Source organism: Heloderma suspectum, chromosome 2 (genome assembly GCF_057233095.1).
Source record: "Heloderma suspectum isolate Gila_16-S chromosome 2, 16-S_ref, whole genome shotgun sequence".
Lineage (NCBI taxonomy): Eukaryota > Metazoa > Chordata > Lepidosauria > Squamata > Helodermatidae > Heloderma > Heloderma suspectum.
Genome location: NC_139459.1, coordinates 285129279 through 285155519, shown reverse-complemented (window position 1 = coordinate 285155519; position 26241 = coordinate 285129279). Strand labels below are relative to the sequence as shown.

At 46.4% G+C, this 26241-nt stretch overlaps 2 protein-coding genes across 2 annotated transcripts in view; one reads left to right on the top strand and one right to left on the bottom strand.

Annotated features, from left to right (window-relative positions):
* The window catches only part of DNAH1 (dynein axonemal heavy chain 1), a 150001-nt gene extending 137885 nt beyond the window's left edge, over positions 1–12116 (top strand). Inside the window, exons 73-78 of the mRNA XM_084839702.1 lie at positions 5803–5973; positions 7439–7569; positions 8728–8872; positions 9602–9808; positions 10591–10825; positions 11849–12116. Coding sequence (XP_084695828.1) covers positions 5803–5973; positions 7439–7569; positions 8728–8872; positions 9602–9808; positions 10591–10825; positions 11849–11970 — 1011 coding nt within the window. The 3' untranslated portion in view covers positions 11971–12116. The remainder of the gene's footprint in view (positions 1–5802; positions 5974–7438; positions 7570–8727; positions 8873–9601; positions 9809–10590; positions 10826–11848) is intronic.
* BAP1 (BRCA1 associated deubiquitinase 1) overlaps positions 751–26241 on the bottom strand; it is a 41795-nt gene continuing 16304 nt past the window's right edge. The window contains exons 12-17 of the mRNA XM_084839703.1: positions 26028–26161; positions 23981–24453; positions 21248–21408; positions 19593–19685; positions 18705–18777; positions 751–15973 (exon numbers count right to left, since the gene is read on the bottom strand). Coding sequence (XP_084695829.1) covers positions 15840–15973; positions 18705–18777; positions 19593–19685; positions 21248–21408; positions 23981–24453; positions 26028–26161 — 1068 coding nt within the window. The 3' untranslated portion in view covers positions 751–15839. The remainder of the gene's footprint in view (positions 15974–18704; positions 18778–19592; positions 19686–21247; positions 21409–23980; positions 24454–26027; positions 26162–26241) is intronic.

Here is a 26241-nt window from a genome sequence, read left to right as displayed (position 1 = left end):
CCGGGACAGAGCTTGTTGTTATCTCTCCTCAGCAATCTCCTTTTCCAGGCCTCATTTTTCCTTTCAATCTTTGTTCTACCTCTTCCTTAACAAACTTTTCTTTTTTTCTAGTTTAGTCTTTTCTCTCTTTTAAAAACAAAGAGAAAAAAGAAAAGGTTTTGCTGACATTTTTCTGGCTCTTCTGCCTTTTCACCACAAGATGGCATCACCTACCAAGAAGCGCTCCAAACCTGGTAAGAAAAAAGAAAAGGCGCCTTCAGTAAGGCATATCCGAGTCATCCAGAATCCAGCTGCAGATCGCAAGGCACCACCCCCGCTCAACCTTGGGGAGCTGACAGTCACTCCTGGCTCCGATAGTGAGTGAGGAGTTTACAAGAGGGCCAGTTAGCATCCAGGCATAGCCTACGCAGGCACCCCACAGCTCTGCGAACACAAGCAGAGCCCTTGTGGAACCAGATGATGCAGGATTTCGTGCCCTCTCCATAGTTCCTGCCTCGGAAGAGGCCCACCCAGACATCAATCCAGAGGAGGTTGTGAGGGCACATAAGCATGCCTTGGGGCTCTGGGAGTGGGAGGAAGGGGGGACACGCCCATTGTTTTCCCACCAAAAATCACTTTCATTTTCCCAGGATTGTGCATTTTGCAAACACAGCCTTTTCCGAGAGATAATATGAAGACACAGCAACCCCCAGGCGCCCCCTCCTCCCCCACAGGGGTTTCAGCTGAACAGCAGCCCCTCCCTCTCCAGGATCAGCCTTTGTTTAAAACAATTCAACGGGCCATTAGAAGAGAATTGGTTCAGCTCTCTGATCAACGATGGGGATGTAAAGGACACAGGAAAGGACTCCTTCCTCCAGCTCTTCTTCTCCTTCCCCACAGCCAAAGAAAAAACAAAAGAGGGCAGTTTAGACCAAGCATTCCAAGATGCCTGATAAAACTAAATTGCCCACATCTTCTGTTGAATCAGCCCCGATTCTCCCAACCCTCACCTCACAGTCAAGGGAAAACATCATAAGTCAAAGGGAATCTTGCCCGAGTACCCTCATTTTGTTAGAGGAATGGTCAGGTGAATGGTCAGATCTTTGGACAGTGGACAAACCTTCCAGTGTAAGAGTATTTAACAGTGATGATTTTCTTCCTAGTTTGTCCAAAGCTATGGATGCTCTGAACATTAATTCTTCTCAGGAAACAACCAAGCAGCCTTCCAGAAGTGAAGCATTATTCCCAGGCCCTAAGCCAGCTAACCGTGAGATACCTTTTCCTTCCTCCTTTCAAAAATTGGTTAAAGCTGAATGAAAGGCCCCCCGCCAAGCCAAAAGGAGCTCTAGCATACCTCAAAAATTTTAGTCCTTACCACAGCCATTTATGGAAGAACCTAAGGTTCCGTTGATGCTTCAGTGGCAGTCTTACTTTCAGGAGCCATAAATCCTAAGGATGTGGACTCCCCCCTCAAGGATTCTAGTGAAAAATGTATTGAAGCAGTGCTGAAAAGAACTCATGAAGCTACAGCTTTCGCTCTCCATTTTTCCTTCCTTAGGAGACTTTCTCAATTATACAAGACATACACCTTCATTTCAAATGCCACACAGGATTCCGTGATTTTTGCGGCACGTTCCATTGCTTCAACCACAGTGGCAAGACTGTGGCTGAAACACTGGAATGTGGATGCTTAGTCCAAAGGAAACTTAAGCACAGTTCCTATCACAGGAACATGCCTCTTTGGAGAGGAAGCCCTCAAAAACCTTTTAGTGGAAACCAAAGATAAAAAGAGGGATGAGAGGAGATTCTCTAGCCAAGCTCCCTCCTCTTCATCTTCTTTTCGTTCCTTCAGATCTCCATTCAGTTCATCCTTTCGACCATGCAGTTATAAGTTCACAAAGCCCACATGGTCCAGAACCAGGTTCCAACCTAGATCTCAGACCTCCAACCTCAGAAGGTCAGGCCTGCCCCAGTCCTCCAAAGCTCCTCGCCAACAATTGCGACTCCCTTCCTGCACGTGCTGGAGGAAGGCTGCAACACTTATTTCACATGTGGGAACAGACAGCACCAGACACCTGGACTCTCAACATCATTCAACATGGCTATTTCCTGGAGTTTCACTCCACTCCCCGGAACAGGTTTCTTCCCTCCCCCCTTTCCAGGTCTGTTCACAAACAAGAAGTGATGGCAGCAGAAACTGCCCACCTCCAAGAGATAGGGGCAATAGATCCTGTCCCACCTCCCGAGCACTTCCAGGGGGTATACTCCCTTCCTGGTCCCCAAGAAAGGAGGGTATTCCTGGCGTGCCATACTGGATCTGAAACACCTTAACAGGTTTGTGGCATAACGCAAATTCAGGATGGAGACCCTCCAGACTGTCAAGGAGGCTCTACATCAAGTGGATTACCTTTCATCCATAGACCTTACGGAGGCCTATCTCCACGTTCCCATTGCTGCACAACACTGGAGTTTTCTCCCTTCTTCTACAAGGGCCACCATTTTCAGTACAGGGCAATGCCTTTCGGCCTGGCATCAGCGCCAAGAGTCTTTTCCAAGCTAATGCTAGCAGTGGTAGCCCACCTCAGACTCAAGGCCATTGAGTCCAAAATAATCCACAGTCACCACATCAAAGTCATTCTGCCACAATCAGTTAGAACTTATCTCCTCGGGTGGAGAACACCACACAGCATAGCAAAGGGCATCCCTGTGACCACAGATGCCAGCCTGGAGGGTTGGGGAGCTCACTGCCAGAGCCATCCCATTCAGGGTATCTGGCCTCCCAAGGTGGAACACCGCAGTATCAACTGGCTGGAGCTATGAGCAATCCACCTTGCCATCAAACACTTTGTCCAACTCATGGGTCCTGTCCATTTCTTAGTCAGAACAGACAGCACCACAGCCTTAGCCCATATTAATCATCAAGGAGGAACAAAATCCAAATCTCTTCACAAGGAGAGCTCTTCCTTCCTCCACTGGGCGGAACACAACATCCTGTCCGTCACTGCACTGCACATCCAGGGGACCTCAACATGGAAGCCAATTTTCTCAGTTGACAACAACTCGACCCAGGCAAGTGGACTCTCAATCCAACAGTTTTTCATCACTTCAGCCCACCCCTGGTGGACCTATTTGCCTCCCCACTCAACAATCAACTACCTCACTTCTTCTCTAGACATCTAGCTCAAAAAGCAGATGCCACAGATGCTCTCCACTCCCCCTGGCCCAGGGGCAAGCTTTACGAATTCCCAGCATTTTCACTTTTGGCCAGGGTGCTCAGAAAGATCAAGGAGGAACAGGCAACCATAATACTCATACCACCCCTTTGGCCCTGGAGACCTTGGTTCTCCCAAATCCTGCAACTGGTGAAGTCAGACCCCTGGTTCCTTCCAGGCCCTGTGTGGCATTCAGACCCTGAATGGCTGCAGCTCGCTGCTTGGCTACTGAACACCACACCTTCCTCTCCCTAGGCTATTCAGCCAAGGTAACAAACACCATGCTTCTTTCCAGGAGACCATCCACCAGTCAGATACACAGAACAACCTGGAAGGCGTTCATTTGTTGGTGCAGGAGGAAACTCCCAGGTCACAAGATGGCAGGAATCAAAGCATTGCTCCTGTTCCTGCAAGCGGGGCTAGATATGGGACTCAAAGCAAACAGACTTGGAAGACAAGCCACAGCTCTTTCTTCTGTCCTTTCCAAGCCCTGCCACAAGCCACTTAGCACGTTAAATGATTCCTCGGAGGAGCACTGCTTATCTCCCCTCCAGTTATACATTGTTTCCCTACATGGAACCTGCATACAGTCCTTTCTGCTCTCACTGCTCCACCTTTTGACCCTCTCAGAGCTGTATCTCTATGTTTCCTCTCATTTAAGGTGTTGTTTCTGTCAGCTGTAACCTCTGCCAGGAGAGTGTCAGAATTACCCATGAGGGACCACCTCTGCACATTCTGCCAGGACACATGTCACGCTCCAGTTAGATCCACCCTTCACTCCCAAAATTAACACTCCCTTTCACAGAATGCAAGAAATTGTTCTTCCTCCTTCTGCCCTAATCTTTCCCACCCCTTTGAGTAGGTCTGGCACAAATGTGATGTCAGAAGGGCCATCAAAATCTACCTTAAGAGGACTGAAGAACTCTGACGTTCTAATGCCTTATTTGCTTCCTTTCATCCAACAGCCTTGGGGCAGAAAGCGTCCTGTGCTACCCTTGCCAGGTGGCTCATAGCATGTATTGTTGCGGCCTATGAGGTTAAAAAAAACTCCCTAAACCTGCACATGTTACAGAGCACTCCACCAGGGCTGGGGCTACCTCCGTGGCTTTTTCTACTAACGCCTCTTTAGCAGAGGTCTGGAGGGCAGCCACGTGGTCCTCACACCATAAGTGCGTGAGGCATTATAGAATGGACAAATACGCTTCTGCCGAAGCAGCCTTTGGACATACAGTGTTACAACAGGTATTACCCCAACCATAGGGTCAGCCTGCTTTGGGGCTCACCCCATGGGAACAGTAGCTTTTCTACATCCCATGATGGATGTCTCCTTCACACCAGGTGGGAATGGAAAGTTGGGTACTCACCGTGAAGTTCCATTCCGATTCAGTGCGCAGGAGACATCCATACAGCACCATCTGGCAGGCTGGCCACCCTGTTGGTACTAGCATTTATTGTAATTTTTCGCTTGGAGTCTGCCAATTTCTCCTTTTCTGTTCTGCCTCCTGTTTCTTGAATTACTACATTAACGGCTCCTCAGTAGCCGCTCTGTCCAGATGCTCGGCTGGAGAAGAATTGGCTGGGAGGAGCCACAGAGGCCAACACCAAAGCAAAAAGCTTGGTCACATCTTCCTTGCCTGTCCTGAGCAGTGGGAGGAGTTAACCCACGATGGACGTCTCCTGTGCACCGAATTGGAATGGAATTTCATTGCACCCAATTTTCCATTTGCGCACGGTGGGGGTGCCACTGCGTGCGAGTCTCTCCTCCTCCCAGGCCCCTGGAGGAGGAGTGACTTGCGCACAGTGACCTCGCTGTGTGCAGATGGCTCCTTCTCCCCCTCCCAAGTCCCAGGAGCAGGAGAAGGAGCCATTTGCACAGAACAGCAGGGCCGGGAGGGAGAAGGAAAGACTCGCACACAGAGGCCCTGTGCGCTGTGTGCACAATCTCATCTCCTGCCCCCGCTGCTGTGCCGCCCCCGTGATAGTGGGGGAGCCTCTTATCCTCCCACCCGTACTGACCAGAGTCCAGGGGGCTGAGCTGGCGTAAGCTCACTGAGACCCACCCACCAAACGGATTCCTCTGACATCCCTAAAGTTAACCAGGGGAAGACATATTATTCAAGTGCATTTCATGACTCAGCTAGGCCAGGAAGCAGGTTGGAGTGAGTGTTACTGCTGTTACTGGAACTGTTTCTCTCCTTTTCTTTCAGTCTTCTCTATGATTTTGGTCTTGCTGAAACAGGGGTGCATAAGCTGTGCCCCCCAAAGACTTAACTATGCCCCCCACAGTGCCCTGACCGTTCCACCATCACCATTTCTGCCACTACTGATGGCTAGCCTACTCCCCTGGCGATCCTGATAGCAGCAGCAAGGAAAGGGCAATCTGTATCAGGATCCCTGGGGAGGAATGGAGAGAAGGCTCTTCGCTTGCTACCCGAGCTTCCAATATACTGATGGCTCTTTCCCCACTGAATTAGGATCACTGCGATGTGTGCCAACGTGCGCCTCCGTGCATGCTATGCATGTGTGAGCATGCAGCCCCTGACCTGAGTCAGCATCGGGATGCGCAACCTCTTTTCTAAAAAACATTCCTACATATTGGTTTTTCCCATAGGGATACATCCAGTACATCAAGAGCCTTCCCCTCAATGACATGCCAGAGATATTTGGATTGCATGACAACGCTAACATCACCTTTGCTCAGAATGAGACCTTCGCACTACTTGGGGCCATCATTCAACTTCAGCCAAAGACATCAACTGCAGGAGGACAAAGCAGAGAGGAGGTTTGTAAGCCTGAGGATGGCACGCATATGTTGTGCCAAGCCAAACAGCCCCCATCCAGAAAGCTTTTTTCAGACAGAGTAGCATGCATGCCATATTTCCACTGAAGAGCAAAAACAGGCTGATGGTGCCACATTTGGCACAAAATTCAACCTCTTGGAAAAGTCAGATTTACGTTTCTAGTCTTTATGGCTGAGAAGATGGGTGAAGTGTAGATACTGCTTGCTAGAGTCTCAGTGTTGGCTCCATTGTTGGTCATCCACTAGCAGAATAGATTTCCCCTTCCCCCTACAGTCGTCGTCCGTCGCCCCGCACAACTCTGGGGTTGGATCCAGGATCTGCCTTCCATGAAAGGTAGGACTCCACTCGCAGAAGGTCTCTCCAATCAATTTGGGGGGATTCTCACCATAGCTCAACCCATTCAGCAGGGTCTCCTGACTCTGACCAGCTTATGTTAGCCACAGTGAGCTGCTGTCCCTGCGGGCACTAGGCTGCATATCCAACTCCAGCTCAAGGGTTGTAGTGTCATACAAACCCAGCTAATATGGGTTAAAATGGACCATGGGTTGTTTAACCTTGCATAACCCACATTCACTGGGTTTGCCCAACATGACAACCCCCAAGTGGGGGCTGCATGTTCAAAATGGGGGCCGCATGTTCAAAATGGGGGCTGCACACACCTCGCATACTCTTCAGCCTCACCATGGGTTAAATAATCCATGGTGGGCTGTCATGTCATACGAAGAGCCCCTCTGTAGCATTTTCAGAGGGCTGGAGGGACAGCCATGGGAAGGAGCGGGCAGCACAGTTGATTCAGCTTAAATCTGGATCCATCTCCTGCTCCAGAGGGTTGGGGGCCCCTCTAGAGCAGATTTGGGGCAGGGGAGCTACAGGGGGAAGAGACAGGGAAGTCTCGTTGTGTGACCAGACATCTGCTCATGCAATGGTTAGCTCCAACCCTCAGAAGCCAGAAAAGGTAGCAGGATATTTCCAGTAGGTGGTGACAGGGCTCTTGGTCATGACCAAAGCGATGCAGAACAGATTTGGCAAAATAAGATAATTATTCAAGTGCTTGATTTGCATAATTGATCAGATACGAGCGTTCAGCACTTTTTTGTGCAGAATGTGGATTGGCTGGCCTCGGAGTATTTTTTGTTACCACTGAGTACACACAGTCCTAGATACAGAACTCTTCTGCTGTGTGATGATCTCTACAAATCCAAATACCAGAAATCCCAAGTCATTGTCATGGGCGAGTGAGGAAGGGTCAACAACTCTGTAGATTACATGAGCCCCAAAGCCCAATTCAAATTAAATTCTGTATGTAAGCTAGGAGCTTAGAAAGTAATTTAGCTTCCCCTTGGACAGTGGTCTCCTTTCTGTCCTCCAATTTAAATAACAATACGACTCTGAAGTTCTCTGCCCACAAACGGGATTTTTCCTATGTCCTTTTCATCTATTTTCTAGATTGTGGAGGAGACATCAAAAGACATATTGGAGAAGGTGCCTCAGCCTGTTGATTTGCATGAAGTAATGTTGAAATATCCTGTGCTGTATGAGGAGTCCATGAACACTGTTTTGGCACAGGAGGTGATCAGGTACAGCTCTTACTTTGACCCAACTCTAATGTTAGACTCATCATAGCTCTACCTTTCACCTTCTGTGGTGTAACAAAGTAGAACTAGCAGAGGAGCAGGTGCCAGGGAAAGCAAATGGGTGCAATGCTTCTGCAAGCAGAATATATCTAATGCGGTGGGAACTGTCTTTCCACACCACTTTTGGTTTTTGGTCAAGAAGACCAAAGTCCAATTACATTGCCTGTACAACACACAAATTTAGCTAAAGTTTAAAGCAGTAACAAGATGTAGTTGAGGATTATCATTTATCCAAAACAGCGCTTTCTTGCTACAACTTGGGATGACATTGAAACTGCTGTTAAAAACAGTCTGCTTTTATGCATGAGTGAGGATGCTTCCAGACAGAGGGCTCCTAGCACTATTAATTCAAAGGCACTGTGCAGCTACTCCATAGTTTTCTCTTTAACGGACTTTCTGCAATAACAGAAAAGGCAGGAACTGTGGGAAAATACAGGAGGGTTATGAAAGTTAGATGACAACATCTGGACCCCCTGTAAAATTCCGTGAATGAGGCAGGGCAATGGGACGACAAAAGCCTCATCTGGAAGCACCCTGGCTGAGGTCCTCCTGAAGTCAACCTGGCCCAATCTGAAGCTGGAATGCACCGTTTCCCATATTATCTAACTGTAAAGCTACACAATTTTAGTTGCGATCCAGATTGATACATTCACCAGAAAAAGCAAATTATCAAAACTAATTTATTATATTTTATTCTGAAAGTTGGAATTTGGATAAAAATAAATATCCCCCAGTCCAGACTTTTATTTCAAAACTATCCTTCATATCTAGTATATCTAACATCTAGTTATGGTGAAAACATATAGTTGGCTACTGATGCGAGTAGCAGTCCTGAGATTTGAACTGTCATATGACCTCCATGTTAAGATCTTCCTATCCACTTAAGGAAAGGGCCTTTACAGAGCTGCATCCTGCAAAGACAGATAAATCACTTTGATAACTTTCTGTTGAAAAGCAGTATATAAATAAAACAATATATCCCTAAATGTATATATTGCTGGAGATATAGATAGTCTCAAAGGAATTCATGAGTTATCGAAATCACAATATGGGATAGTTTGCTTTCTTTTTTTTACTAGAACTCTTGTCTCAATTTTGCAGATACAATCGTCTCCTGGAAGTACTTGCAGGGAGTTTAAAAGATCTGCTGAAAGCTCTCAAAGGCCTAGTGGTGATGTCATCCCAGCTGGAACTGATGTCCAACAGCTTGTACAACAACATTGTCCCAGAGATGTGGAATAGTAAGGTATTTCTGAGTGCTAAACCACGTTTTCATAGTTGCAGCACTTTAGGTGCTCACAAAGTCTGGGTTTGGACAATCACAGAGGTAAAAAAAAGCCATGGTGGCTTCTCTCCCTGTGGCACACACGCACCTGTATTTACATAATGACCCGCACTGGAGCACAGGTTGGCGTGTCGTTCAAGCCCAGCACACAGCAGTGGAGGCTTCATACCCATCCTACAACTCATGGTTTGCAGTAGGGGTTGTAGGGTGGGTACAAAGCTGCCCATGCCACACCACACGCTGGGTTTGGATGACACGCCAGTCCACACTCTGGCGCGGGGAATTATGGAAACAACAGGCACATGTGGGAGCAGGAGAAGCCACAGTGGATTCTTTTACCTCAGCGATTGTCTGAACAACCCCAAAGGCATGGGTAATATAGAAAGAATACCTGTACTTCAGTTGGCTGCTGTGGCTGATCAATCCTTTCATAGGGAATATGAAACCATACTGAAAGTTCACAGATGTACAAACAGACCAAGGCCAACCCAGAAAGAGGAATTCCTGCTTGGGGCATAGACATCTGGGATCATAGATTCTGAGCTAGTCAACCAACCGGAGTTAGTTTGAATTTGTATTGGAAATGCTCATGTCATAATCCTAATTCTTTGGATTGCTCCTGGATACTTGGCAAACGTTGTTGAGAGGCCAGTCTACCAAAAGAATGTCCTCGTTTGTGCTCTCCCACAGGCATACCCATCCCTGAAGCCCCTGGCCTCCTGGGTGAATGACCTCCTGCTGCGCATTGAGTTCTTGCACAAGTGGATTGCTAAAGGGATACCGCCGGTGTTCTGGATAAGTGGCTTCTTCTTCCCCCAGGCTTTTTTAACAGGGACATTACAGAACTTTGCCAGGAAGTCTGTCATATCCATAGATACCATCTCATTTGACTTTAAGGTCAGTGCATCAGGATGTATTGAAACCTAAGCAATGTACATCCTCTTTCCCAGGTGCAGACAACCTTTTTGGGCCTGGAAGTACAGCAGCAATTTGAGAAACTGTCATGGGCACCACCACAAAATGGCTGCCATGGCTAGTCATAAAGGACAAATAATCTGCCTCCAAAAATGAGTACAAGGCAGAGGTGGGATCTGGGCCACAACACACTAAATAACTCCTTTGAACCCAGTTTTCAGCACTCCCCCCCCCCTTCTTTTTCTTGGTAGCTGGGTATGCTCCAGAGGAAAGCATCCATCTGCAGACACCCACTGTCTTCATTTCCTAAGAATGTCACTGACCCCCATTATGGAGTCCAGAGGTATTTATGGGAAATGAAGACTACAGCAGCTGGTGGCCCTTGGTTTGCTTAGAAGTGATCCCAGCTGCTAGTAAGAAATGTGTTGTGGTGGGAGGGGTAGGGCACCTTGATAGGCGCCGAGAAAGGTGGGCGGGGCACCTTGGTGCCCATGGGCAGCCATGTTACCTACCTCTGCTCTATCCACTTAACCACTAAAAGCCCAAGGGTCAAGAATGCAAATGAAAACTCACTCTGGCTACCCAATCCTGGTCCAGTTACAGCTGAACAGCTTCAAGTATTCTCCATTCCACCCAGTGAATCTACTACAAATAGACTAATCACTCTAGCATAATCCTACAGGCAGGCTTACTTTCTTCTATTGTTCCAATCTAACAGATTTCCCTAATTTTTGTGAAATCTTGATTTTCTACTCTTAATTTAGGTGATGAGAGAGTCTGTGAATGAACTAACTCAACGTCCTGCTCAAGGATGTTACATCCATGGCTTATTTTTGGAAGGGGCTCGGTGGGACCCCATGTTCTTTCAGCTCACAGAGTCACGGCCTAAGGAGCTGTACACAGAGATGGCAGTCCTCTGGTTAGTTCCTGTGCCCAACCGCAGGCCTCCAGCCACAGGCATCTATCTATGCCCCATCTACAAGACACTCACTCGTGCAGGTAAGCATTTCCTTTACCAGAAACTTTCAGGGAAGAGGTTGGAGTTGGGAGGAGGATTTCTGTAAATCCCGAAACCTGGCCAGGAAAATTCTTCAAAGGTCTTCTCTTAATCTGTGGGTAGCAAAGGCAGAGGCTTCCCCATGCTGAAAACTATGATTAGGGTCCTAGAAGAAATTTCCCTTTGCATCTTTGATGTACTTTTAGTAAGATAAGAAGCATGCATTCTTCTAAAACAATTAGGGGTTGACAGAGCATCTGTTGCAGAGAGGAAGGTGTGAGGGAATATTTCTGAGTGCGATGTGTGCCCTCTGCTTCCAAATTCTGCAGCCTTATATGAACTATGCAGATTAAGCAAATTTGCATGATTTTGCATAAACATTTGCTAGACAGAGAGAGAATGAGCACTGAAGAGTACTAAAGTTTTATCCTCCAGTCACCAGAAATCTTTTCCAAGGATGAGTTAATTATTCTGTACAAGGCAGGGCAACACATAGAATCATTCTTCACTTTTTTCACAGAAAAAAGAACTAGAACCAAAGTTTCAGCCATACTTATAATCACATAAACAACACACATATTCCATATACAGACAAAGAGAGAGAATGTTGCTGTCTGCAACCATCCAATTCATTGTTTGGGCTGATATTAAGAAGCAATCAAAAATTTTTAAGTGCAGACAGGGAGCTTAGGGTTCACGTTGCAGCCAGCATTGTTATGCCACTTACAACAATCCTGCCTCGGCAAGTAATTACTATCCTGACCATAATGCTTGCAATTACTTGTCATATAAATTGCCTATCATATTCCAATTTTCCATGCCCTAGCAGTTGCTTAGTGATATATTAGTTGTGTATCTCTCACAAGACCCTTCAAATATTTCCAAGAAAAGCAGTGCAGAAATCAGTAATGCCTATTTGGAATTAAAGGTGTGGAAGCTCCTGTAGCAGCCCTGATTTCAGCTGCTGGTACAAGGACTTTATTTTCTCTAATATATCACAGTTACTTTCATTTTATCTTTGCTAGGGACACTGTCAACAACCGGCCATTCTACTAACTATGTGATTGCTGTAGAAATCCCCACCACTAAGCCTCAGAGGCACTGGATTAAGCGTGGTGTTGCCTTGATTTGTGCCTTGGACTTCTGAACTCTGAAACAATATAACTGAGCGGCTCATTAAAGCATTCGCCAATTAGGAGAATGGAGTTATATATCAGCACTGCAAGACTGGACTTGTTTGATGAAGCCTCATCTGAAGAAACACATAGCTGATCAGGATGGTACTCATACAAACTGCTACTGAAAAAAGGCTCTCCTCTCATGAATTTAAATGTTATAAACAGTTGTTTTAGTAAACAAAAACAAAAAAAACTTTTGTTAGTTTCAAAGATAACTGCATGGTACTGTTAGTGGGTATTCTTGATTGATCCTATAGGTTGGAATGAGATGTTAGGGATTGGATCCACATTTAGTCATATTTGGCACAGACACATTGAAACCAAAGGGACTTGTTAGTTGTGACTAAATTAAGTCCCATGGATTTCAGTGGGTCTCCTCGAAGTATGACAGAAGGAGCAAGCCTATGGCCACTAGACAGTGTCTAGACAGCCATAGGAATTTTTGGTTTCTGGGACCCGCACTCCCCTCCCCATCCTAGGCAGCATGGTTCTTCCCTGTCTCCATGCTCGTAACTGCAGCACAGAGTGGGTGAACTGCGGGGTGTCACGGGGGCGAGGAGGAGACGGTGGAAGCATCATTATGATACTTCCTATGCACCGTCTGGCCTCCCGCCCTCACACACTGACATCTCCACAGAGGCAGCTAAAATCGGTTGTCTAGCCGCAAATGCAGGACGGGCAGCGTGTGGAGGAGAAGGTCCCCTCCGTTCTCTGCCCACCCTGCATTGGATAGTCAGCCGCCTCTGCGTTGGCAGGTGGCTGACAATCCCGATCGGATTCCACTCTAAATCAGGTTCCAGCCCAGTGAAGGGAGCAATTATGAAGAAGTATAAGGATAAAACCATAGGGCTGTATTAGATTAAAATCACTGGTAGTAGTGCACAGCAATTCAGAGACAATCTTGGACCACTAGGTCAGAGAGGCCCTGACAACACTCACCTCAAGATGCCACCTACAATCTTTGAAGAGCCCTCAAGGGTAATCTCAGGTATTGCAGTAAAGAAGGTATGAAGGAATCTGCAATTGATATAATAGTACAGTGTAGCTATTTTTCCAGAGACATTTTGAATCTTGTGATCATGTTAAACAAAAAGTATTCTGCACCCTTTACAGTACAGTACAGTCTCCCCCTTCAAGCTATCCCTAGCTTTGTGCTGCTAAGTTTTCAGGTCAGAGCCAAGTACTTTATATAGAAACCAATCTCTTATATAGAAAGCCAGTCCGGAAGGCTTATGCACCACTTTCAGTGTGGCAGATCTGATCAGAGCCATCTTCAGAGGCACCAGGTATACATTTTATTTTTTGAACCAGAACTGGTATTTACAGCATTTGAAACTGAAAAAGCAAGGGTCTGTCAATATATTAAAAAGGTAGTTCTGCAGTCAGCATCTGTACATGTTTGCAGAGAAAGCACATGTGGTTCTGCCTTCAGCTGCACTGCCAACTTCTCAGGCACCATTGTCTTCTCACTATGCAGCTTGTGGCCTTCCTTTGAATGCCCCTACGTAGTACTTGCCGCAGAGTATGAGAGGAGACACAGCTACATGCTCATGGAATAAGTGTTTCAGAAGTAAAGGACAAAGGGGAGAAATTCTTCTTCCAAAAGCACCGCTGCCCTATAGACATCGGCTAGCGTACTCTAGATCAAACTTGCAGTTCTGTCCTGTTTCTCCTCAGTCCTAACACACTCACAAATGTCACCGTGGGAGACCCCACACCCTTACTGGCAGCAGCAGGACTCGGGTGGACAAGCATGGGGCAGGGCTGCTGCGAAGCTTCTGAGAGGGGGGCAAGGGCTGACCACATCAGGCCATGTTGGCCAGGCAGGATGCACATGCCTGTATTGTGCGATTCAGGTGCCCCTACCGCAGACACCACCCAACCCTAAAGGCACACCTTGGCCCTCCTCTTGCTGCTGCTCAGCAGTGGTGGCAGAGTACTACTTCCTGCCCTCTCACCAACACAGTTTCCACCACAAGGAGAGACTTAAAGGTAAAACCAGCTCTCTGAGGTACCAACCTGGTTGCCTTTGGTGTCAGCATTCCACTGCCTGACAGTGCCTCAAACATCTGTTTCAGGTTTAACAAGCCACGGTGTCTTCCCAGATTTCCCCTGAGACATACATCCTATGCAAGGACCTGTCTATACATGAGTGCAGCTAAAGTGGAGAGAGCATGGCTTGGAAAGGCAGGGCTCCAATCATGGGAGCTCTGTAAGTGCACTCAGACAAACACTCTCAAGTATCCTTTGTATACCTTCAAGCTGAACACATGAAAATCAAGAAGGTGCCTGGCCTGCAGGGACATTGGGGACTGGGCTTATGTGCACACCCGCATCCCCTCCCCTCTTTAGCTCTACTCATGTGCAGGCCAATACCTGCAACACCCATCATCCCTCATCACTGGTTACGCTGACTAGGACTGATGGGATTTGCAGTCCAACATCTAGCATGGCACAAGCTGCCCGCTCCTGCCATAGGGCATCTGATACCATTAACCCAGCCACTGTTAATGGCTCAGTATTGTTTAACTTCTTAAAGGTGTTGTTTTTCAGCAGAACTTTGCAAAAGCAAGCAACTTCCTGAGAGAAGCTGAAGCTAGAGCTTCCCAACCTCTGGAGCAGAACTGGAAGAACATCTGAAATGATTTCATTATTCTGATCATTTTGTGTACATGACATCCACACATACAAAATACCAAAAAGCAGCATTCGCTTTGCAAGGCCTACAGCAGGAGCAGGTAGAAGGCAGATCGGGATCGACTGGTAGATCAGAGTGATTGGCAGTAGACTGGCAAGTGTTTCTTTCTGATTCACAATTATTTAATAATAACAAAATGACTTTTTCCATCTAAAGTCAGCTACTGAAATGAAAGCTTGAGGTAAACAGGAATGGAATTTCTGAGTGGTCAGTTCAGTTCTGGCACTGAAAACCAATTCCTGGGCTCAGAATGTGCTCAGTAGCACCATGTTCTTGAATTTTAATTATGTCTTTTGTGCCTGGCTCTGGTTAGCAGATCTTGGCGTTTGAGTTAGAAGGGGGGGGGGGTTGCCCACCCCTGGCTTTACACCTCTATAAATTGTGAGTAACAGTGTCCTCACCAAACAAGGCCCTACTTTGTACATGCACAGCCCATAATGGAAATTCCCTTCACTGCTCCTGCAACAACTGAAGAAACCACCAGGAGGAAAAGTTAACAGGGCTGATACTGAATCTGAAGACCTCTTGCAAAGGAGCCCGACCCACAGGTGGACAGCATCCTGGAACAAGGGTCTGCGGCCAGCTGCAGTCTATTACAATGATGCTGGTATGGCTCAGGAAAATAAATGTTTTGATACAGAAAATAGATACAAGCCTCCCTGGAGCGTACAGAGCCAAAAGCACTGGCAAGGAACAGTACACAGCTAATTCCTACTCTCTGGGAAAACAAACCAACACTGGACCAATTCTAGCTGCAATGCTCTTTTAGAGGATAGCAGAGGTTTGGTTTGTTCCTTTCTGATCTCTATACAGAGCCTCTAGGAACACCATTGGCTACTGCAAGATATACTGCAGATGGATTTAGGACACTGAGTAGTGCCATGGCAGTAGGTCTCTCAAGTGATCCTTATGCTGCAGGAATGCCCACGTAGCAACCACCAGTGGGGCAACATCTAAAGCCCAGTTGAACACAAGTGGGTTTGTGTGTAATGTTACACTAACACTGATGATTTGAACAGAGACGTTCAGTGCAAAGCGCTTCTCCTGAGCACTGCCCAACTGGTAGAGAAGTGCCTGAAACGTGCACCACATTATCGAAGTGGCAAGCAGAGCACACAAAGGACTGTCCAAAGGTTGATGTTATTGACGCTTGGCTTTATAAGGCCGGGAACGTTTCCGCCGGTCAGGCTTCCGCTGCTTGTGGAGACGTCCAATGCTGACCCCTTGCCGTCTACGTACAGAGATGTTCTGCTCGACAAGGCTAGCCAACATGCCTGCAGGAAGAGAGTTTGCAAGGTTGGTCAAGGGGAACAAATGCTCCATAATTATGTTCCTCCTTCCCTTTTCAGTCATTTCAAAACATGGATTCCATAGATTGTGTTAGTCTGTTAAGCAAACAGAAAGTGGAGTGCTGTGGCACCGTAAAGAATAACAAATTTATTGTGACATAAGTTGTTGTGGACTAGAGCTTTCCTGGCTAAAATTCTCTTATGCCACAATAAATATTACTCCTGAAGGTGCCACAAGACTCTTCCCTGCCTTTTCCCCCTCCCCCTCCCAAAACACATTTTCACTATAAGTAATCAAGGAACAAGCCTTGGAAATTCTGTACCAGCAAGGTATAGAGAGCTCCGGCCATTGGGGGGACAACAACAACAACAATATAGGTTTCGTAGTCTAAGTCAGGAGCATCATATTAGCACAAGCGCATGATCAGATATTACAGAAGATAGAATTTTAAATTTTAATTAATTTAGGCTGCAAAACTAAATACACGTACTTGGATATAAATGTTATTGAACTCAGTGTAACTACTTAGTAAATATGTTAGGATTGGGGTGTTAAAGTGTAAGATATGCTTCCATTTCTACCGCCCACCGCTGTTACATTCTGGGCCAGGGAGAGAGATGGTGGAACCCTCGGTAGCATGCTGTGACGAGTTTGCACGGCACTTTGAGGATAAAGTCGCTCAGATTCGTCATGAATTGGACACCACCATTAATGCAGTTCCATTGGTAGAGGCGTTCAGAGCACCGTCTGGTCCAGTTTTATTGGATGAGTTTCAGTTACTGAGGCCTGAGGATGCGGACAAGGTGCTTGGCCAAGTCCGATCGACCACTTGTGTGCTTGACCCTTGCCCTTCATGGCTTATTAAATCAAACAAGGAGGGGTTGTCCGGCTGGGTCCAGGAGGTTGTAAATTCCTCCTTGAGAGAGGGAGTGGTGCCTGCCGCTTTAAAAGAGGCAGTAATTAGACCACTCCTGAAAAAGCCTAACCTGGACCCAGAGGATGTTAACAATTATAGGCCAGTGGCCCACATCCCCTTCCTGGGTAAGGTGCTTGAGCGGGTGGTTGTAGGACAGCTCCAGGCACTCTTGAATGAAACGGATTATCTAGATCCATTTCAATCGGGCTTCAGGCCTGGTTTTGGAATGGAAACTGCCTTGGTCGCCCTGTGGGATGACGTCTGCCGGGAGAGGGACAGGGGGAGTGCGACCCTGTTGATTCTCCTGGACTTCTCAGCGGCTTTCGATACCATTGACCATGGTATCCTTCTGGATAGGTTGTCTGGGTTAGGAGTTGGAGGCACTGCACTACAGTGGTTCCGCTCCTACTTGGATGGCCGATTCCAGAAGGTGGTGCTGGGGGATTATTGCTCTGTGCCATGCCAATTATGCCATGGAGTTCCACAGGGCTCTATTTTATCCCCCATGCTGTTTAACATCTACATGAAACCGCTGGGGGAGGTTATCCGGAGGTGTGGGCTGAGGTGTCATGATGCGGTGATGCGGTGTCATCCGCATCAATATGCGGATGACACCCAGCTCTACCTCTCTTTCTCAGCAAAACCAGGTGAGGCAGTGGCTGTTCTGAATCAGTGCCTGGGCACGGTAATGGACTGGATGAGGGCCAATAAACTGAAACTCAATCCAGACAAGACGGAGGTACTGTTAGTGGGTGGTTCGTCTGCCCGGCTAGGTGATATTCAACCTGTTCTGGAGGGGGTTGCACTCCCCCTAAAGGATCAGGTTCGTAGTTTGGGAGTGCTCTTGGATCCAGAACTGTCACTTGAGGCACAGGTGAACTCAGTGGCACGGAGCACTTTTTATCAGCTTAGGCTGGTATACCAACTACGTCCTTATCTGGACAGAGATAGCCTAGCTACAGTTATCCATGCTCTGATAACTTCTCGTCTGGATTACTGCAATGCGTTATACGTGGGGCTGCCTTTGAAAATGTTCCGGAAACTTCAGCTGGTCCAAAATAGGGCAGCAAGATTGTTAACAGGGACTGGCCTGCGAGCTCATATTACGCCAGTACTTTTCCAGCTGCACTGGCTGCCAGTCCATTTCCGGGCCCGATTCAAAGTGCCGGTGTTAACATTCAAAGCCCTTAACGGCTTGGGGCCAGGTTACCTGAAGGATCGCCTCCTCCCATATGTGCCTGCCCGGACCTTAAGATCATCATCAGCGGCCCTTCTCCGTGAGCCCCTGCCAAAGGAAGTGAGGCGGGTAGCTACTAGGAGGAGGACTTTTTCTGTTGTGGCACCCCGGCTCTGGAATGAGCGAGCTCCCTAGTGAGGTTCGCCTGGCGCCTACATTGTATTCCTTTCGGCGCCAGGTGAAGAGCTTTTTATTTTCCCAGGCATTTTAGCATTTTAGCTTTCTAAATTTTTATCTTTGCTGTTTTAAATCTGTATTTTAAACTCCTGCACTGCTGCTAGGTTTTATTGTGGTTGTATTGTTATATTGTGGTTTTAATGTTCTGTATATTTTAAATTGTTTTATTGTGTGTTGTTTGGTTTTAATTTTTGAGAACCGCCCAGACAGCTTCGGCTATTGGGCGGTATAGAAATAAATAAACAAATAAACAAATAAATAAAAATTTCAGGAGGTTTAATTTATGAAACAGAGCTTTTGCCCCCCATCTGAGAATCAACTTCACCCCTTTTTTGTCCACCCAAATATTTATTCTGCTGCCACGACTGCTCAACAAGCACCTCACCTTCTTGTGCCAGCATGGAGATAAAGGTGCAGATGAATTCATCATAATTGTGAGTTCTTCTCTGGTCATCAATCTAAGGAGAAGAGTCAGAAATGTGGGAGAGAAGTATCTGTTTAGCAGTTGCTGTGTTCAAGCAAATGAGAGAAAAAACACATCAAAATTAACTGTCCTTTGGTTGGCTGGCAAGATAAAAGCCAACTCAGTCTGCACTGTATCAGAACAGGCAGTCCTAGCTGGTGGCACATTAGTGCCACCTAAACAGGCAAGATGGCAAAGCTCAAAATTCTCCAGTTTTTGGCAGGTGTACAAGTGGTAAAAGACAATGGCTTGGATGCAGAATAAGGCTCCCACAGATGGAAGGTTTCTTGCATCCATGGGTTCTGATCCAGTGGGAGAATGTGGGCGGTGGGGAGACAGTATTTGTCAATTCCCGCCTCCTCCCGCAGTTGCCTATGTCCCCTGAAATCTGCTCCAGAAAGTTGGGGGACCAACCAGAACAGTGGGAGAGGTGGTGCTGGGGGTTGGAGAGGGAGGGGGAAATCAACAAAGATCGCCTCCCAAACTTCTGCCAGCAGGAGCATTCTAAGCTGAGCTCCCACTCAGGAGCTGCTCCCACTGGCGGAATAAAAGGTAGATCTAACACAATTGGATTTCTAGCTTCAGGCAAGAGTTGCTGCCCAAATGTTTTTAACCCAGATTTAACAAGGCTCCAAAAAAAAGGCAATAACTTAGCATGAGTGGACTCTTGGGTACATATGACATCTTCCAACTGTGCTAGTCTGAAGACTTTCCCCTACCTTGCTTTCAAATCAGAAAGTATAGTCATGATAAAGAAAAATCACCCCAGGATTATACTCCCCGAGGCACTGCAACACCCCACTACCATACCTTGAACTTCTTCCTTTTCTCTACTTCCTCCTTTAAACAGGCTTCATAGTTAGCAATTTCAGCCTCCACATACTTCAGAAGCGCCAGCAGTTCCTACAAGAGCCAAATAGGGACAGTAGGAGCCCTGCCAATCTCCCATAGCATACCTCACTAGTAGCAATAGCAGGAGAAATAACAGTCAGTGCCACTAGAAGGAAGAATACGACAATCAGCCTGAAACCCCAGGAACACGTCATTACAGCTTCAGCACCAGGCCGAGCCATCCTGTAACTAATTTAGTGTAAAAGGCCTATATAGCCCAGAAGCACTTCTGTATTAGGAGAGGCTGCCAGGGTAGAAAGTAGTTCTACCAAAGTGGAACAAAAATAAAACAAAAAAGTTCATTAGATTAGGTATGACCACCAGCAACGTGGGTAATTAAACTGGAAAATCTCATTTAAACAAGTTCACAGATCTTAGATTATCATAAGAATAACTGTGATAAATCCCCAGTACCTTAAGATGCTTGCTACAAATCAAGATCAATCTGGCTTTTCTGTTTAATTTCAAATATCCCTGGATAGCTTCAACTAAAGATTTATGGCACTGTTTCTCAATCTGTACCTGGCAATGATGCAGAGAGTGCAATACCTCCTCTAAAGAGATAGCTTTTTAAAGAATATATTATTCGGTGGGCATTGTACAATATTATGCTTATAAATAAACCTCCTTCTCCAACAAAAACACTTTCAAATTGAAATGAAGTTATGCACATTCGAAGTCTGAATACTTTGCTCTGCTTTTAGAGTTTGGTACTGTGGCAGGACTGGGGAATCTTTGTTTTGTTCCAAGTTGAAGGGATTGGAGGAAATGCCTCAAAAGCTCCACAAATATCAGGTCAAAAGCTGTGTAGGGACAAAAGGTCCAGGTGAAGGACAGAAAGCTGTGCCAAGGAAAAAACCCTCCACTCTAGCCCAGCAGCTTCTCCTTTGATTTCTCAGCTTGAATTTTTAAAACTTCCACTATAATTTCAGGCTCCCTGCAACTGAGTTTTGTTATTCTTTAGCTTAAACACACACACACACTCTCTCTCTCTCTCCTGCAAAACTCCACCCCTGATTCCATAGAAGCTGTCTCATCATCTACGACTGGGGTATATTCAGATGTCCACTGAATCTAGCACCCACAATCCGTGTATGCTGTTGCCTCCGATTTGCATTGGTCCCCCATAGCACAGGACCAGAATCGGCTGCGCGGCCCTCACCCCTGCAGCAATGCAAAAGTGTGTCTCCCATTGCAGGTACATACTTCATAGGCTCCCCTGCCTCTGGCTGAATCAAGAATCAAGAATACAGGAAACTGCCATCTGAAAACATCCTCAGCAGCCATAAATACATCTCTTGCAGTGAAAATGCCAACACCCGGGCTCTCTAGACAGAGGTGAGGGATAACTATGACAAAAAAGGCCTCTTCCCTTCCTCATTTGCTCTGTGGCTCAAGCTGACTCAAGAATCAACCATCCCAAGGCAAGACTGCCATCAATAATTCTAGCATCATCTACTCATGAGCAAGGCTCTGCCTGCTACACAGATTGTTGCACCAGAGTCTGAGCAAAAGACTTACACCAAAGTCCACCCTCTGTCATGGCACAACTGCTGTGGGGCAGAGATACTTACTTTAGGAGAATATTTTTCCCCACCGGGGGGATCATTAGACCGGCCAATTCCAGCTTTCTCCTTGCTGTCATTTGGCTCGTTTGAGTCTCTCTCTTCTAGTTTTACAATGGATTGAACCTCTTCGCTTGATTTGCTAGAAGGACAGGAGCTTTTCCCACCATCTGGTGTTGGGGGAGAGGATGACAGAAGAATTAAAAATCAGAAAGAATGTTAAACACGGGGCATACGCACACAAGCAAATAGCATGGAGTATTTCTGTACTGTTTAGACACATATTTTGAGCACGTGGGTACATAATGTTTCTTCCTCCAGAAGGATCACATGCACAATCCAAGGCCAGATGATCATAACTGGAAAAATGAGCCCCAACCCCATGGTTAGTAGCTGTAACTTTAAGCAGCTTTGAAGAAGCTCCACTGAGAGCACCCCAAGGCTGTATTCACATGAACAAACCAGAACGCTGAGTACTTCTGTATGGATTACTCATAAGCACATGCCTTACTGCTATATTGTTGACACATGCTTTGAGGAGTCCAAAATGCTGTTTTTCCCCCACAAGGGACACTCCATGTGAGATTACCCCACAGTTTTTTGGATCTGCTCCTAAAAGTGCAAAGAGTCACACTAGAGCTGTGAAGGTACAGAAAAAACCCACTCCCCTGACCCCCCACCCCACCAGTCTGTTTTTGTGTTTTTCTGAAAAATTGAACAGTTAAGACAGGCTGTTTATATATTGTTACCCAGCCTTTACTCCCCGCAAATGATTTCTCAAAGCTATGTAATAAGACTTTTACAGAAAGACTAGAGATGTAAACTGTCTGGAAATAACGAAGCACGGGGGTAAATATATATTTTAATCCTCTCAGTAAGATTCCCAGCATAGTATTTCTTCCTTTCCTTATTAAAATGATTGATCTAATGTATCTTTTACTGATAGACATTTAAGGAAGATCCAAGTCATGCTCAGTTTCCCAACAGGTAAGAAGTCACCATATCATAATATGGATGAAAATGTACATTCTTGACAGTTTGGGTTTTGTTCTACAGAGACATGTGATTCTGGTTCTGGTTAGATGCTGTAGCAGTCAATTAATGTAGTTCTAATCTAAAACCCACATGTGAAAAAAACACTGTAGGTTATTTCACCACTACCACCTGATGCTACAGAACAGCATATGGGTTATCCCACCTATGTTTTTTTTAATTAACTTTGAAGGCTGGATCTATGGAACTCATTGCCAAAGTTTTTAATAAATAAACTGCACTGCTAGGAATGCTGCCTCAGCTATAAAACCATAAACTGCTGCCACTAAACAGGAACAGGTTTAGGAAGTTCCCTAAACTTCCTAACAAACAGGAACAGATGTAGTATACCAGTCTTCCTCTGCCTCCAGTTCTTCCTGCTTCTTCTGACTTCTAGGATGATTCAGAAGTTTCATGGACTACTTACTGAAGTTCCCTCTGGTCAGACATAGGATAGGAACCTAGAATATGTTATGTATAACTTGGTTTGCTCATAAATTTATCATGTTTGGTATATTAAATTTAAAAGTATAGTTTATTCAGACAATAATTATGAATTTATTGAGTTTATTTTTTAAAGTGCTTAAATATAATGATAATTTTATGAGCAAAGTTACACAGAATATAACTTTAATAACATAAAGGCTGCTTTATGTTCCTAAAGCAGCCTTCCCCAACTTGGTGCCTTCCAAATGTTTTGGACTACAATGCCCAACATTCTTGACTACTGGCCATGTTGCCTGAGGGTGATGGGCGCTGAAGTCCAAAATATCTGGAGGGCACCAGGTTGGGGACAGCTGTTCTAAAGCAACAAAGTGACTTTAGATCTGTAAAGAGTGCTAAAAAAAAAAAAAGCAATGCTTATTTTTCTATTTCTGAAACCCATCCAGAAAAAAAAGTTTTCTCCATGGCTTCAAAATTTCCAGAAATTTTACATCTCAGAGGGAGCAATCCTATGGTCAGCAGCTAGATGGCTGTAGGATATGTGGTTTCCCGGGAACCGACCTTGGTTTCCCAGAGCACTGACCTTCCCCCCCTTCTGCGCCTGCCTTGCGGGCAGCGCAGAATGGCCCCACGCTCCGTGCTCGGAAGAGGAGCGCAGAGCGGCCAAAACGGGGCCTTCCGGGGCGGGGAAAGCAGAAATGCCAGTACGATACACCCTATGTGTCATCCAGCAGCCTCCTCCCCCGATCCGCCTTCCCACGGCTGGACAAAATGCAGGGCAGGAGAAGTGCGGAGGGAACGATCCCCTCCGTGCTTCTCCTGCCCTGCATTGGATAGGGGGTCGCCTCTGAATCCCCATAGGATTGTGCCCTAAACCACACGCTTGGTGGTAGAGACCAGAACCTTGGGAAAGGGAAGAAAAGGCCCTGTGCCGGTAATGTTCTCATCACCAACTCCTCTCCAGAGTAGAGATTATACAGGCTCTTTGGTCACTGGACCAATTCTCTGAGCCCAAACAGTGCGAGGACTTCAAGTATGCATGTTAAACCCATAACATGCTGTTTGAACACTGCGAAAGTTGCACATCAGAACATGAAGAAAGTGTTTGCTAGCAAGAAGCCTGACTCCACGCCAAACACATTCCACTGGCCATTCCCTTGCTGCTCATCATGGACCTGGCACCCTCTGATGAGGAAGACTGAAGCTCTCCCCAGAGTAGGGAAGTTCCAGGGCAGCAGCAGTCAGAGCCCTTCCTTGGAACCCTACCTGTGATAGTAAGTGGGCAGAAAACACCATCCTCTGTGAGGTGCAGCAAGCCTGTGCTGATGAGGGGCCCCAAATCCCTCACAGCCCGATTGTAGCGTATGCAGTCCACGCGCAGCAGGCTGTCCTCCTCCCCAAACAACACCTTGGAGATGTGGGAGGTGACGGGGCTGGAGGGACGAGTGGGATTGGCTGACCGGATGGGGGAGCGGAGTGGGGAATTGAAGGCACTTCCAATCTCCGAGGCAGTGTCCGTGCTCTCGTTGCTGGGCGTAGGAGATGGCTGGGAATGGGCAACGACAGCAACTGCAGCGCCCCCACTGCTGGTCTTGATGGAGAGCGGAACGGAGAGGTCCTTCTGCGTTTCCTTGAGCTTCTCAGCAAGGACACTGATGGCGTTGGGCTGGAGCATGGAGAGCTGGCCATCTGCACTCCCCACCAAGTGCTCCTGCTTCACCTGGCCCTTCTTCTTGTAACTGCCCAAAGCCAGAGAACGAGAGAAGATCAGGCTGAGAAGGGTCTTCCGCTCTCACATCCAGTAGCATACAACGAAGACGTTCAAAGCACCAGGGGGAGCTACTTTAAGGGATGCCGGGGAGGAAGGCTTCGGAGAGCTCGGAAGGGAGGGACTGCTCTATCACATGTAGCCCTTCACAGCTCCTAAGCCACCCCAAGAGCTCTTCCAAGCCCTGTGGCAGGGCACACATTTCAAAAATTAAAATCAAACTACTCCTTATCTCCTCCCATCTGCTGTCCCTCAAACTACAACTTTACAAAGGTGCTCTTCATTCTGAAATCAAACCCACACATTTCTAGGGACTGCTCTTGACAATGGCTCAGAAGCCATGTGGCAGGCCATCTGTCAGCAGGTGTCGGTCAGGAAGAGGAGAATACACTTATATTAACCACCTGTGCACCGACTGCGCTGGCTACCGCTGCGGCTCCGGGCCGGAATTAAGGTGATCGTTTTTACCTTTAGAGCCTTTCATGACCTGGGACTGAATATGCTTTAGAGAGCACCTGTTCCTATCAAAGCCCATTTGACTTTTAAGGCCATCCTTGTGGCATCTGCTTGAAATTCCTTCTATTAGGGAAGTAAGACTGTCGTCTCTGACTGAAGTAGGGCTTTCTTAGTGGCTGCCCAGTTTTCTACAATGATCTTCCTCAAAACATGGCCATCTCTCCAGTTTTTAAGCACCTGTGCAAGGCCCATCTTTTTAAGAAGATCTTTAATAGGGAATAATCAATAGTTTGCTGATGCATTATTGTGTGTTTTATTATATTTTGCTTTATATTATAGTTTTAGTAGTATTGTTTTAACTGATATGATACTGGCTGCAATTCCAGAAAGGTGAAAAAATGATTTATAGCAGTGTGTGTGTATATATTTTACACACATAGAAGAGAAAGATTATAAGACATCAGTATTATTATATGTTTATGTCATACAGAGGTATTGGTATTTTTGCTGGATCATACAACATATATTGTTTTATACTGTCTGGCCCGTTCCCCACCTCTTTTTTTTAAAGTTCTAATCTATTCCACAAGATCAAAAATTCTCCTCTGAAAATAGTCCACAAGCCTCAATCAAGTCCACTCAGCTGACATTTCGCCTTGCACCACATGCCCCAAATCCTGGCAGTGCCATATGCTATAAAAAGGATAGCTTAGTTGCTCCCTTGGCTAATATTTGCCAGATAAGCCCGGGCAAAGGGCAGATAAAGAAAGAAGTTACTTATTTCTAATTACAGATCTCCATCCTGACAGTTCAAAGATAGAGCTGGTAAGGTGATCTGTATCACATAATCCTTGTTCACTGTGTTAAGAACACTCCTACTAGGATCTCTCCTTCCACATGGGAGTTATGGTACAGATCAAAGCCAAGTATCACATAAACACTCCTGCCCCCCCCCCCCCAATCATAAATGCTTGTTTTGGAAAAATAATCTTTAGCTTGAGCTGAAAAACTTCCACCCTCCTGGGAGGAGCCTGCAGGGGAGCAAGGAGAGAATAAGCTACCACTGGAGACCAGTTGTCTTGCCATTACCTGATGACAGGACTGGCACTGCACACTTCCTCCTCGTCCTCATCGTCATAATCATCCTCATCATCAGAGTACTGCTGGGGCTGCCGTACTGGGACCCTGCTCCGGCCCACTCCTGCTGCAAGGTCCTCTTCCTCCTGCAATGCACACCATATGTCTGCCTTCAGAACGCATCCTAGGAATTGTATTGGGGAGGATCTCCTGTTCCACAAAACCC